At 31.5% G+C, this 14,787-nt stretch overlaps 1 protein-coding gene across 4 annotated transcripts; it reads left to right on the top strand.

Moving 5' to 3' along the window:
* Positions 1 to 7,387: 7,387 nt before the first annotated feature.
* On the top strand, positions 7,388 to 12,114 carry LOC136232944 (cysteine-rich receptor-like protein kinase 26). Of its 4 annotated transcripts, XM_066022430.1 has the most exons (8): positions 7,388 to 7,716; positions 8,243 to 8,828; positions 8,919 to 8,951; positions 9,602 to 9,718; positions 9,816 to 9,931; positions 10,024 to 10,234; positions 10,353 to 10,590; positions 11,621 to 12,114. In XM_066022430.1, exons 1-8 carry the CDS (start codon positions 7,648 to 7,650, stop codon positions 11,661 to 11,663), a joined length of 1,413 nt encoding a protein of 470 aa, XP_065878502.1. In that variant the 5' UTR covers positions 7,388 to 7,647; the 3' UTR covers positions 11,664 to 12,114. The 4 variants fall into 4 exon arrangements, with proteins under 4 accessions (XP_065878502.1, XP_065878500.1, XP_065878503.1 ...); XM_066022428.1 differs by having other exon boundaries at positions 8,243 to 8,951; XM_066022429.1 differs by having other exon boundaries at positions 7,389 to 7,716; positions 7,931 to 8,951.
* The last annotated feature ends 2,673 nt before the right edge of the window (positions 12,115 to 14,787 follow it).

The following is a 14,787-nucleotide window of genomic DNA, read 5'->3' as shown; positions in this document are numbered from 1 at the left end:
ATAATAAGTTATTAATTTTATCTTATTTTATCTTTTTAAAACTTAATATTTTTTTTTGAAACTAAAACTTAATTTTTTTAATTTATAAACTTATAATTAACTTATTTATAATTATAATTACAAATATGAGTTTGAGCTGGGTCGGTCTGGGTCTGAGTTTTTATCTCAATCCTAATCCAATCTTATGTTCGGGTTTATATGGGTTTAGGCTGAGTTGGACCAACTACTCAAAATGTATGTCTAAATCCAACCTATATAGAGCGGGTCTGGACAGGTTAGATAGATAAAACAGGTCAACGAGTGGATGAACTAGTTAATGATGGCATTTAAAAATGTAGAATGATATAGAATAACTATTACTTATAAATATTCATTTCTGTTTTGGATTATAATCTCTAACATATCCAGCACACGTGAATTCGAGCAATTTAGATTTGAAACGTGTACAACACATATCCCCATCTTACTATGTATTGCATTTCACCAATTAATAAGGTTGTTTCTTCGAAATCTCAATCACTTTTGTTTAAGAGGCTATGATGCAAATTGGAACTATTTTAACAAAAAAATTTAAGCTAATATTTAATAGACTTGTTTATGAGCCTGCCTAACCCGTCTATCATGGGTTGGGCTTGGACATGTATATCCAAGAAATGGTCCGGTCCAGTCCGAACTCGTTCAAATCTGCACTTAAAATGGACTGGACTTGAGATTTGTCTTAAAACCTCGAAATCAACTCGACACTACCCACCCTTATTTTATATATATATATATATATTTATATTTTATTACCTTTACTTATTTTTATTACTTTGTTACGTAACATTATCTTTGTGGAGTTTTATTAAATTAATTAACTAAAATTTTATTTTGTTTTACTTTTATTATTTATATAGTTTAATATAATTTTTAATTGCTTTCTTTAATATAAATATATATTAGTTGGGGGAGTTAGGCTGAGCTTGTGAATCATTTTTCTTACCTTTGTTTAGTCCGATCTGAGTAGGGTGCCCGTTATGGTTACTTTGTTTTTTACAAAGTACTGTTATTTGGTGTGGTTTTCACCATTGGATTAATTTTATGCTTCATCATCTAATGGTGAAAACCACACCAAGTAACGGTACTTTGTAAAAAACAAAGTAACCATAGCAGGCACCCCTGTTGTAGATATAATACGGGCTGTGTTGTATCTGAAGAAAACAATTTAGTGTAATTTTACTATTTTAATCTATTAAAGATAATAATAATAATAATAATAATAATAATAATAATAATATTATTATTATTATTATTATTATTATTGTTATTATTATTATTATATTATTTAAGTTAGCCTGAACTTAGGACATTTTTCGTTTCCTTTGGCAGTAATCAATGTTCTGGCTTATCCCAACATTTGAGGAGAAGCAATTTGAAAATCACTCCGAAATGTCAATATAACTAAAAATATAATAATCATATATAGTTTGATTCAAGAAGTAACTTGCATGTAGAAAAGCAGAAAGAAGAAGTAGAAGATAATGGACTCCAATATTTACTGCTACTTTACTTTTGGTAAATTATAAAAAAAAGTATAAAAAAAATAATTTGATTTTATTGATTTGTAAAGTCAATTTTTTGTAATTTAAAAATTTACAAATAAGATTTTATATTTTATGAAAGTTATAAGTTAATTTTTTAATCAAATAATAATTATGATTTAATTAATCTATAAAATCTGATTTTGTATTTTGGATAATTTTTAAAACCAGTTTTTTTAATTTCTATAATTCAAAGATAAATAGTTATGATAATATTTTTTTTTACTAAATGACAGTGTATAACCGGTATTGATCTTTATTTACAAACTTTTAAACCATAAAATTGTTTTTAACTTTATATTTTTCTTTTATATTGACGGTGTTTGCTTTAAAAAAAATGGTGATTAAAGTTCGATATCACAATCAAAAAATTATTAGATTTCATTTTGTTTGAATAAAATTATTGAATTTTAATTTTAATTTCTAATCAATTTAGATAAATAAAAAGGCTATTGAAATAGTAATGTGATAACCACGTTGATTTTTTTTTTTTTTTTTGCTTATAATATAACACCCACGTGGCAACAATATGTATGCCTGTGATGATAAAATAAATAAATATATATATATTTTTGGCTACTATGTATCAGTTTCATGTGGCTGTCATACCATACTTAAAAGTTAAACATCTGACCGGTCTGATCAGCATATTATTTTGTAGATTCAACACGATGTCAGATCATTATTATGATTTAAACACGTAACCAAGATCAGGTAACAAGTTATCAAGAGGTAAACATGACGTAGTCATTTTGATATTCTAATTAATATTGCATTTGTTCTGAGGGTAATTACACTAATGGTACCTGAACTTTATTCTAATTCACTACGTAGATTACATTTTGTCCTAAAAATATATCTAAAATAACGATGACCGAAAAATTTAGTATATTTTACTGGTTCATGACCGGTCAACGCGAGTTTCATGAGTTAATTACATATCAATGGTAACTGAACTTACCATAATTCACACTTTGGTACCTAGATTTTATTTTATCCTAAAAACAAAACTCAAGTAAAGGAGACTGAAAAATTTAGTTCATTTGATTGGTTAGTGACCGGGTAACGTGAGTTTGACCATTTTGAACTAAACATTGAGACCTACCATATACTTAATTAACATAAAATTATAATACTGCTAGCACTTTAATCAAGCCGAGCTGAGCCCAAGCCGGACTTTGGCTTGCTCAAGCTCGACTTAGCTTATTAGAAAATAAACGAGCTCGAGCCGAGTTTCGAGCTTGTTTTGAGCCCAAAATCCTTTTTGAACTTGGTTCATTAAGAAAATTATCTAACCATGATTTGTTTGTGAGTAAACTGTTAATTATATTTATGAAGTTTGCTCGCAAATAGCTCTTTAATTGTGTATATAAACAAGCTCACAAGCAAGGTTCGTGAATAAATAAACAAGATGCTTATAAATAGTTTGTCTATTACTCATTTATTATATTTGTGAATGAACTCATCTAATAGCAAGTGAAATAATATTAAGTTTAGATTTTTTATAAACTAATACAAAACTATATAGTTTTCTACGAAACAAAAAGTTGTTCATAAATGTTAGGGACGAATCTACAGTGGGGGCAATGGGGGCACTTGCCCCCACTGAGATCTATAAGGAAATAAAATCATATGTATTTATTTTTTAATTTTTGGACTTTGCCCCCTCTGAAACGCCATTGCTGCTGCTGGGAAAGCTTTTGTCGCAAGGTAGGAGATGAATAGAAAGGAGGGATATAATCGTAATTGTTTTGTATTTATTTTAGACCAAACGACGTTTCTGTATGATAAATAAAAAAGCAGGGATATATTCGTAATTATCTTGTATTTTAAACCAAGCGATGTCGTTTCTGCATATATAAAGCTTCACATGGCTACTAAAATCAGGACCATTAGCATCATAATCACCCAAACTATTAGTAGCAACTTCTAATATTTCAATATAAACCAACTTTTTAATATTTACTTGTAAACTTAATGATATGAATAATTTGGGGTTAAATGCACCATTGGTCACTAAACTTACATAGTTATCTCAAAATAGTCATTCAATTTCAATTTATCTCAATAAAATCACTAAATTTTGAGTTTTGTCTCAATTAGGTCATTCTGCCGATTTCAGTGATTAAGAAGCATCAGAATGATGACATACGTGACACGTCTGCATGAGTCAACTCAAATCTTTGACCAAAACGACACATGACATCCACGTATGCGTCACATTGCTATCACATATCGGTTATTTTTATGAAAAAAAAACAAAATTTAGTTTTTTCATAAAAATAACCGACACGTGGATGTCATATGTCGTTTCGGTCAGAGATTTGAGTTGACTCATGCACACGTGTCACGTATGTCATCATTCCAATGCTTTTTAATCACTAAAATGGTCAGAGTAACCTAATTGAGACAAAACTCAAAGTTCAGTGATTTTATTGAGACAAATAGAAATTGAGTGATCATTTTGAGACAACCATATAAGTTTAGTGACCAATGGTGCATTTAACCCGATTAACTTATTAAATGGTTAACTAAATTATGGGGGTGTTTGGTTAAGGGAAAATAGAGTATGGAATGGGAATAGGAATGAATAATTCCTATTCTTAGTGTTTGAATAGTGAATATGTGATAGGTAATCACATTACCCACATTCCTCTCCTTATTCTAAGGAATCAAATTGATTCCACCCTTTCTCTTATTCTTTTTCTCTCCCACGATTTTTTCTGGTTTTTTCTACACCTTTTTTGTTCTTTCTATTAAAATTGGATTTTCGATTACCAAACTCAATTTTCCACCAAATAAAACATATGAATTTAATAGTAGATAACCATAATTCAACATATAAAATATAATATATAACTACATAATAACTTCAAAATCATTTAAAATCTTTGATATTTATATTATAGTTATTATTATTGATATAATTATTAAAACTTATTATAATAATTATTATTAATTTATTATTAATTCGTCTATTGATTCCGATTCCAAACATTTAGAGAACCAAACAGATTCAAATGGATTCTGATTCCGATTCCATATTAAACCAAACATAATAAATAAATTGTGTTTCCGATTACGATTCCATTACATTCCGATTCCGTTTTCGATTCCGATTCCGTAGTTTTAACCAAACGCCCCCTATATGTTGAATTAAATTATATGTTTAACTAACTTAGAGTCCGTTTGTTTTAACTGTTGTTTGTTGTTGCTGTTTGAAAAAGCTTGTTTTCAAAAAGCAGAGATTCTCTGCTTTTTTAATAGACTACTTTTCACAGGTAAAAGACAAATAGGAGGTTACTAACCAAATACCTAAAACTCTCCATTTTGAAATGAAAATGCAAACAGGAGCATAAAAATGAACTATCAAACACGCACTTATTTTATTCTCTATTACAATAGATTATTCATAAACTTTAGTTATAAAAAAATACTTCACTAGAAAAGAGTCGATCGCTAACTAAACAAGCGATTGATAAAAATGTTTGTAAAAGAAAGAGTTTGCCCTCACTACCTATAAATCCTGGATTCGTCCCTGAGTCTGCTCATGAGCTTTCGAACCGAGTTTTGGTCTGCTCAAGCTCGGCTCGTTACGAACCGAGCCAATAAATCGTACTCACAAGCAGTTTGTTTACAAATTGAACCGAGTTGAGTCGAGCTTTTATTGAGCCGACCACCGAACCGCTCATGAGCGGTCTGACTCATTTACTTATATATATATATATATATATATATATATATATATATATATATATATAAATAGCTAAATGGTAGTATTGTAATTTTATGTTAATTGAGTATATGATAGGTCTCAATTTTTAATTTAAAATGGTCAAATATACTAAAAATATTGAGTCATCTTTGCTTGAGGTGTATTTTTGAACAAAATGAAATCTAGGTACTGAAGTGTGAATTATGGTAAAGTTCAGGTACCATCAGTTGTAATTTATTCATCAAATTCGCATTGACCGACTATCGACCAATAAAATATACTAAATTGTCCGGTCATCGTTATTCTAGGTATATTTTTGAAACAAAATGTAATATATGTACCAAAATATAAATTAGAATAAAATTCAGGTAACATTGGTGTAATTTACTTGTTTTGATGGTGTATAAAAAACATAGGGTAAATAATTATAAGGTCTTTATGTTTTTACTTAACATGCTAATAGGTCCATCATATTATTATAAGGTCCTTAAGTTTTATCTTAATGAATTCTTTAGTCCTTCTATTTGTTTTATAAATGAAAGTCCAAAATTGCCCCTAGTTATCATAACAAAATTTATCTTTTAGTTTCAAATTTAATCTAATAAGTTTTAGTGAAGTTTTTGAACTACATGTATACCAAAATTAATATACTTGAAAAAATATATTATTAATTTTCTTAAATTTTAATTATTTTTTAATATAATATCTTTAAACTAACATTAAATATTATTATAAATTTTTAAAAATCATTTTTTTTCTTCATTCGTAAAATTTATTAGAATTATAAAAACTTTTTACAATGATAGTCTTACTCCTATTTTAATAATTTTTGAAATATTTTTCATTCATTTTTTTAGTCAATAAATTTTACGTTATTAAATTAAAATTTTATAATTATATTAAAATTAATAAATCAATTACTTTTTATTGGAGTTTATATTTGAGAGATTGTGATTATGTAGAAAAAAGAGAAAAAAAATATAAAATAGAAAAAATAGATGTTTATTATTAAAACATAAAGTAAAGGGTAATTTTGGTATTTTAAAATTTCTTTAGCATAGTTTGACCATTGATCCAAACATAAGGACTAAGGAGTTAACAAAAACAAAAACTAAGGGACTATATAATTATTTCTAAGAACACAGGAACTAAGTAGTGTATTAGTTAAAAACATAGAGATATTATAATTATTTATCCAAAACATATGTAGACCGTACAAAGATGATTTTACATGGTTATCAAAACCGGACCGGTCAAAGAACCGGAAAGGATAAAGGATAAGAATTAGAGGTTCAATCGGAGTTCAACCAGTATTAACAAAATCATGTAAAAAATAATATTTTATCCATATTTTAACTTATAAAAATTATATAAATAAAATTAAAAATATTAAATTTATAAATCCAATCATGAATTAAAAATATAATAAAAATTCATTTATAAAAAAATTAAAAAATATAAATTACATATTTTTTAAAACTAAATAATGAGTATTATTATTAACATAACATATAAGTATAATAAAATAGTTATTATACAATTTTTTTAGAGTTTTAAATTTTATTTTATAAAATATTTAAATATTAATCAAATATTATGAGTATTGAAATGATAAAATAATGTTTGTATAATATTTATAGAAATATAAAAAAATAATAATAAATAATATTTTAAATATTTACTTTTTATAACAATTATATATATATTAATATTGTTAAAATTAAATATAAGGTAATAAATGGTCTAGTGGTTAAGTTTTTGTTTTTTATTCAAAGGTTCTACCGTTCGAATCCTTGGAAAAGCAATTTTTTTTTTATTGAGTATGAAATGTAACCCGACCAGTCCGATTAACTGCGACCAGTTCAGACGGGTCACGGTTCAACCGATCGGGTTAGACGGTTCTAGCCGATTTTGAAGCATTTAAAAACCGAACCATCTCCAGTCTGAAATGATGACCGATTCCGGTCGAACCGAATTGAACCGACCGATTCGGTTCGGTTCTCAAAACCATGTGATTTTAGGTAATCTTATAAAGTTTAAAACCATTAAGGGACTAAATAACAATTTACCAACAGACAAGGAGTAAGACGGTCGTCGTCCGCTATACGAATAACGACGCAAGACGAACGAATATTATCATACTTGTCTCTTCTTCTGCTCTTGCTTAATCCGGCCAAACCACTGAAGTAAAATGAGAAGTAAAGCCAGCTTAGGAAGGGCTTTCCGAAGCAACGCAAATTCTGAAATTTGGTGGTCTGTAGAGAGAGAATCGAAGAGAGAGCGAACGGAGAAAATTCTGCCGGTGCTCAAGAGCTCCACCTATGGATACGGCAAGAGGAGGGATATCTCTATATGCGCTCCAATGAATTTCTCAGAAGAGCTGCAGCTACGGCTACCGGACTGAAGAAATTCCGATCAACGGTAAACCTTGCGCCGAAAATTCATGTTAATAGATAGATTTTTTTTTTAAATTGCAGTCTGTAGAGTATGTAACTGTTGAAATTATGAGGAATTGATAATCAGAACTGGAATTGAATTGGATAACTGAGTCAATGTTCGATTGTTCCTATTTGTTATACTCTTATCCATTCAATCGGACAATATAATCATCGTTTCAAATTTTCACATCTTTCAGAGTTTGTAAGCAAATAGAAATACAAGCGTTTGTGGAAGTTTTTATCACAAAGCTTCTGGTTGCAGAATCTTCATGAAGTTTAGATTGCATATGATAGTGGAGTGACTTGATTTTGACTTGTGCTCTAAAGAAAATTGATGTAATGTTCAAGTCTGCAAATCAAGCCATGCTGATGCCATTCTCTGAACTTCTTCGAATTCGATTAGTTTTTACTATCTATGTATAGACTATAGAGCTACCAGACTGTCAATGACTTCCCTGAGATTCCTGTTTTATTGTTTCTGCCTTCTTTTGAAGTTTGTTAGTGCTCAGATCTGTAGGAATGATATAGGAAACTACACAACTACCAGCGCCTACCGGAGAAACCTCGAAAACCTCATCTCCTCCCTTGTCTTGAACACTGATATTGAGTACGGATTTTACAATCTCTCTGTTGGCCAACCCTTTGATAGAGTAAATGCGATTGCTCTTTGTAGAGGGGATGTTTCTATAGATATATGTCGGAACTGTATCAGAGATGCTTCTCGTGGAATCTTGGAAGCATGTCCAAACCAGAAGGAGGCTATTGCATTTTCTGACTATTGCACGTTACGATACCCAAACAGATCAATTTTTGGTGTAATGGAAACATGGGCTACAGTGTCGAGGTGGTCTCCGAAAAATGCTTCTGATGTGAATCAGTTTAATTGGGCATTGCAAACTTTATTGAGCCGACTTCAAAGCAAAGCTGCTGCAGGAAGCTCTACTAGAAAGTTTGCAACTGGAAATGAAACTGCAGGATTTGAAACAATATTTGGCCTTGTGCAATGCACCCCTGATTTATCTGAGCAAAAATGTCAAGAATGTCTTGTTGCGGCTTTTCGGAAGATCCCATTTTGTTGTGAGGGAAGACATGGAGGTAGAGTCAGTAATCCAAGTTGCAGTTTAAGATATGAGAACTATCAGTTCTATCATTCTATACCTGATGAAAGTCCTTTGCGTTTTTCAGAGCCACCTACGTCCCCGTCTCTACTGGAAAAAGGTACTTACACTAGATAGTAGTTACTTATGAATTGATCAGTTTGATTGATCCTAAATAGCTGAAGATCTAAAACTGCATTGAAATCCTTGCTTCTCAAATTGTCTCGTTAACACTAACAAACATCACTTCATGCCATTCTAATGCGATTTAAGAATATATTCTGTTTTCTTCCTTTCAATGTCTTTCATTCTGTTGCTTGACTAATGCAATTGTTTCTAGAAAGTTCGTTCCTATTTTAACATCTGACTTTAAGTTGACTTGGATGTCACCATTAGAGAATTTTGTGACAAGAAACGACTCTTAATTTTAGGATGAAGGAACCTTGTAATCTAGTCCATATAATGTATTTTTTGGGAGCTATCTTAATTTTAGGATGACGGAACCTTATAATCCAGTCCATGTAATGTCTTTCTTCGGGAACTAGGGGAAATGTATAAAAAAGTGTAAGGCAATTTTTTAACATATCAATGGATGGTATTTTGAACTACATGTTCTATTTCTTTGCTGTTTGAGGCAGAAGGATTCAACTTATTCAATGAAAAAGCCATTTGATTTGCCAAAGCATAAAGCTTCACTTCACAATTGTTGTTATATTTCCGAATTAATTGTATGGAAATATTTTTTAACCAAAGTTACTTTGGTTTCTGCAGGAATAAATAGGCGAACGATCATTATCGTTGGCATTTCAATTGGCAGTGTCGTGATGACACTTCTTCTATGCATCATAATTTATTTACAACTAAGGAGGCCAAGTAGAATTGTTGACAGTAAGTAAAAAGATTTGGTGGCAAATATGTACTGTAAAAAGCATTACACAATGAATCTCATGTGCCTTAACATTATCTTTTTCTGGATTAACTGTAGATGGAATAAATAGCGTGGAAGCCTTGCAATTCGATTTTGAGACCATTAGAGCTTCAACTGATGACTTTTCGGCAGTAAAAAAGCTCGGACAGGGTGGATTTGGCTCTGTTTACAAGGTAAGTATAAGATTTTCTGATGAAGAAAAGATGTTTGAATCCTTTTAGATAAATTAGACACATTATAAGCAGTTAATCTATATATTTAACAGGGTACTCTTTTGGATGGACAACATATAGCGATTAAAAGGCTTTCTAGTGATTCCAGCCAAGGAGACGTAGAATTTAAAAATGAAGTATTGTTGGTGGCTAAGCTTCAACACAGGAATTTGGTCAAGCTTCTTGGTTTCTGTTTGGAAGGAAATGAAAGGCTTCTTATCTACGAGTTTCTGGCTGATGGCAGCCTTGATCGATTTATATTTGGTAAGAGTACATATCTATTGTGATTTCGTAAAGGCAATATAAGTATATAACGTTAATTTGGGTTTATGATGATTTCATCATGATGTTCATGTTAATTAAGCCCTTAACTAATGTGCAGATCCAGTAAGGTCTAAACATTTAAATTGGGAAAAGCGTTTCAAGATAATTGGAGGCATTGCTAAAGGACTCCTTTATCTTCATGAGGATTCTCGACATCGAGTTATTCATCGTGATCTTAAAGCTAGCAACATTTTATTAGATGCAGAAATGAATCCTAAAATTTCAGATTTTGGCTTGGCAAGGTTACTTATAAAGGATCAAACTCACAGCAATACAAATAGAATCTTTGGGACGTTGTAAGTTTGTTTAAAAAAAATCATTAGAATATAATAACTTTTCTCGCGTTAAGAGTATACATGACAGGGCGTATAATCTTTGAATTTAATGCGCAGTGGGTATATGACTTCTTATATGTACCATGAAGATTTTACATCCGGTATTAGCTTAAGTTTATGTTAGATATCTCACATTGTTTAATTAAGGGACTACAGTAAAACATTCATAAATTAATACTCGATAAATTAATAACCTCTTTAAAGTAATAATTTCTTCTGGTCCCGACTTGGACGATATCACTAATTTTATACTTGATAAATTAATATCTCTATAAATTAATAAAATTTCATGGTCCCAACATTATTAATTTTTAGAGGTTTTACTGTATATGATTTTTTTGTATATCTGAGTCAATCACCCTCCTTTGAGGTACCGTTTGGGTTTATGCACATGATATTAGAGCCTTGTATATATTGGTGGGTCATCAATGAATATTTGGTCAAGCTCCAAACGGTCCGGGCCGTGTGGAGTGTGTTAGATATCCCACATTGGCTTAACTAGGAAGTTATATGACTTCTTTTATATGTGAGGGATTCTCTCCCTTTGAGGTACCTTTTAAGGTAGACCTTTATTTATATGGTATCATAACCTTGTATTTAATGTCACGCTTCAGAGAGTCCAGATGGTTCTGGGCCTGAGGGTTGTGTATTAGATATTCCATGTTTGCTTAATTGGGGAGTTATATAACTTCTTATATATGTAAGACAATCCTCCTCCTTTAAGGTATCTTTGGGGGGAAGTTAGACCTTTATTTACATGTTATCAAGTTAGGTCTTACATGTCATCGGAGTGTCGTATTTATAGTTGGGTTACCTATGCATATTTGTTTCACGTCCCAGATGGTTATGGATGTGAGCTTTGTGTGTTAGATATCCCCTAATGTTTAATTAGGGAGCTACATGACACCTTATATACACAATTCTCGCATTTGATATACGTCTTGGAGTAAGTTAGACCTTTGTTTATAGCTATTATTAATGAATTTTGCAGGCATGGAAAAACTGGAACGCAAGAACACCTTCAAATTTCATAGAACCCGATTTGAGGAACGGATCAACGACTGAATTGGCGAGATGCATCAACATCGGATTACTCTGTGTTCAAGATAATATAGCTGAGAGGCCATCCATGGCTTCCATACTTCTCATGCTAAGTACCCACTCTTTCACCCTTCCTTCACCCTCACAACCATCGAACTTCCTGCACAGAAGCACCAGGTCAAATTTGTCATTCTTAGCAAGCAACTCAACCGAAACCAGAGAGCGGACCGCCCGCTGAGCAGCAACAAAGCTCTCGTTATAAGCTTCAGGTTCGGAGCGCAACCAAAGAACAATGTTTGGACATTCCTTTACTCTGCCCTGTGTGTATGCTTTGGTAATAGTCATTTCGATAAATGAGACTCACTAGATTTTAGATTTCTGGCCAATTTTCGTTGAAGTTGCAGTTGAAGTTGTCTCTATTTGAATGGAGTGCTGATTCTTCTATTTTTCCTTTTGTTAGTATTGATGTTTGTTTTCAGATTCAAAGAAGAAGTTTATCCAACGGGTACCTTTAAGCCAAGCAAAGACTCACAAAAGCTAGTTTTCTCTGTTTTAGACAAAGTGTAATAAGCCGGCAAAAGATGATAGCGCTTTCCTTTTTTTTACTCCTGTTGGCGATATTTTCGAAATATCCTAATTTTCAACCTTGATACGCGTTTGCGGGGATTAAAAATGGTAAAAATAATGCGCGCATACCAGAGAAGCTAATTCTCAAAGGGTAAAATGGTAATTGAATAAAATAAATAAATATAGTGCGCCTAAATTACTTGAATTCTAAACGAAAGCGATTGACGACCGTTACAAGAACGGAAAATAAAAACAACGGTCTTGGGCCCCGACGTTACTTGACAGGTCGGTCGAAAAAACAATTTTTTAAGATAAGTACCAAAAAATAAAAGCAATAAACGACACAAAGATATAAACTTTTTAATTTTCTTTTATATTTTTATTCCAATATTTTTTTGTATTACAAATAAGAATAAAGCATGATAATTACAACTTAAAAAAACAAATAACTTTAAAATTAGAAATATAAATAAGTCGTAAACAAAACGATATGTATGGGATTAATAAAATTAACTGATCTCTTTGACGTTGTTGGGATACGTGAAAATGAGGACTGGAACTCCGGAAACTCGTCTTGGGGGCTGTCGCGATGTCCAGGTAATTCTGGGCGAATTTGGAGCAATTCAGAGAGTTCATGGACTTGACCAGCAATTTACCACCAAGTCAGCAGCAATTCTGGGACTAAAATGATATTTTCGTGGGACTTTCGGGCTTGATTTTGGGAGTGGTAGAGGTCGGATTGGAGTGAAACGAAGGCTAATATTTAAAGTAAGAGAATTTCGGATTTGAAGTTTCTGAAAATTGGAAGCTTTGTCGAAGAACTTGAGTGAGAACGAATTCTGGAAATTGAGAGCTTGTTTAAACTAATTAGATGCTAAAAAACTATTTCTAAGAACCTATGGATTGATAAAATGGCCAATTTTGGCAAGGAATTTGATAGATAAATTGGTTTGTTGTGTTTGATTGATTTGAGTGGGAGTTGGGAATGAAGGAATTGAGCTCAATTTATTTGAGCAACAAATTCCATGTAAGTGGTCCTTAAATTTCTCATCCATGATTCTCATTACCTTCCCATAAGTTAGAGACAGAACATGGTTGAGTTAGGAGCTAGAAATGTGGAGTTGAGGCCATAAAACACGTTTTTGAAAATTGTAGAAAATTTCAAACCCGTTTTTCAGCACTAGTGGTCTTTGAAAAATTCTACCGATTTCGTTACAGCTCCGTTTTGCTCCGTTTTTAACATTCCAGAAAGCTAACATCTCGAACTTTCTGAAAAAATAATGGTTCTCTGATATTACACTGTTTCGGGGTCCATTTTTATCGTCAAAGTTACTGGACGGGTTGCTAAAAAATGGTGCAAATTTGCCCATGATTTCTATTATTTCTTTTTCTTTTTCGTTTTTATTTCTGTTTTCTTTTTCGATAATAATCTTTGATATTATTTCTTTTTTTTTATCACATTTTTATTTTGTTGAGAGATAAATTTAATTAAATAAAAATAACTATAGAGTAAAATTATAACCTATGCTAAAAATATAAAAATTAAATTACCCCCCAACAATTGCCTCCCTATTTTATGTGTAAAAGATTTGAAAATGAATTTTGCACATCAAATAAGTCTTTTATTAAATTTTTTTTTTAGCCGTCAGTACCGATATTGTTGAAGCTGAAATTGTGTTCTTTGCAGCTTCATCATCATTTTCACACATGATTTCTGCTAGTTCATAGCTCAGAAAGAAAATAAAGATCACTGAGGTAAATTTTGTATGAAAATTGACGGCGTGTGATGGAATTGTCGGATGACTTGTTGAATTTTTTTCTGAATTACAAGACATGCTCATCTGCTGCTGCATTTTCTGATATTGCAACCTCAATTTTTTGCTTGCTTCGTCTTTGACTGATTTTTGTCAATCACGTCATGCTTGTTGATGCTGAATATGCTCGTGTCTGCCTTTATTTTCCTTCGTAACTATGATCAATTTGCAATCTGTTTTTTCTGCTCATTTAAACAAAATAGATGCTGCCATTTTATTTAAATTGTATGAAAATTGATCTTGAGTTGCAATTTATTTGCTCTTATTCCTGAAAAATGTTGAAATTGAATCCTATTTGTATCCGTATAGATATGTTGCTTGCTGAAATTGGTTTAACTCCTTCTATGAATTTGCGACTTCACTTCTGTTGTTAATAAACTTCTTTGAGCTACTCATTCGTGGAAATAAATTGAATTGTCACTTCTTTTTCACATGAATCATGCTTAGCCAATATCCATATATCTTGAACCTGTTGAGCTCGAAGTTGAGAATCCATTTGATGATATGGATTTATCGTTCATGACGGAACATGCCCCCCGATGCTTCCGAGCTTAGATGCATCAGCGTTGCACATGTTGTTATCTCGGATTTGATGGCGACAAAATTGAGCGAGTGGACGACGAATACTGTTAAGGAGAGCTATTGCTTGTCCGGACTCTCTATTTTTGGCCCGCGGGTTTTGCTCAGTGTTCATCGGGAGAGTTCCTAACTGCCTTTCCTGTTGCTGACGATTCAA

The sequence above is a fragment of the Euphorbia lathyris genome, chromosome 6 (genome assembly GCF_963576675.1).
Source record: "Euphorbia lathyris chromosome 6, ddEupLath1.1, whole genome shotgun sequence".
NCBI lineage: Eukaryota > Viridiplantae > Streptophyta > Magnoliopsida > Malpighiales > Euphorbiaceae > Euphorbia > Euphorbia lathyris.
Note: the sequence above shows the minus strand (reverse complement) of the source record. Positions and strands in the feature narration are given on the sequence as shown.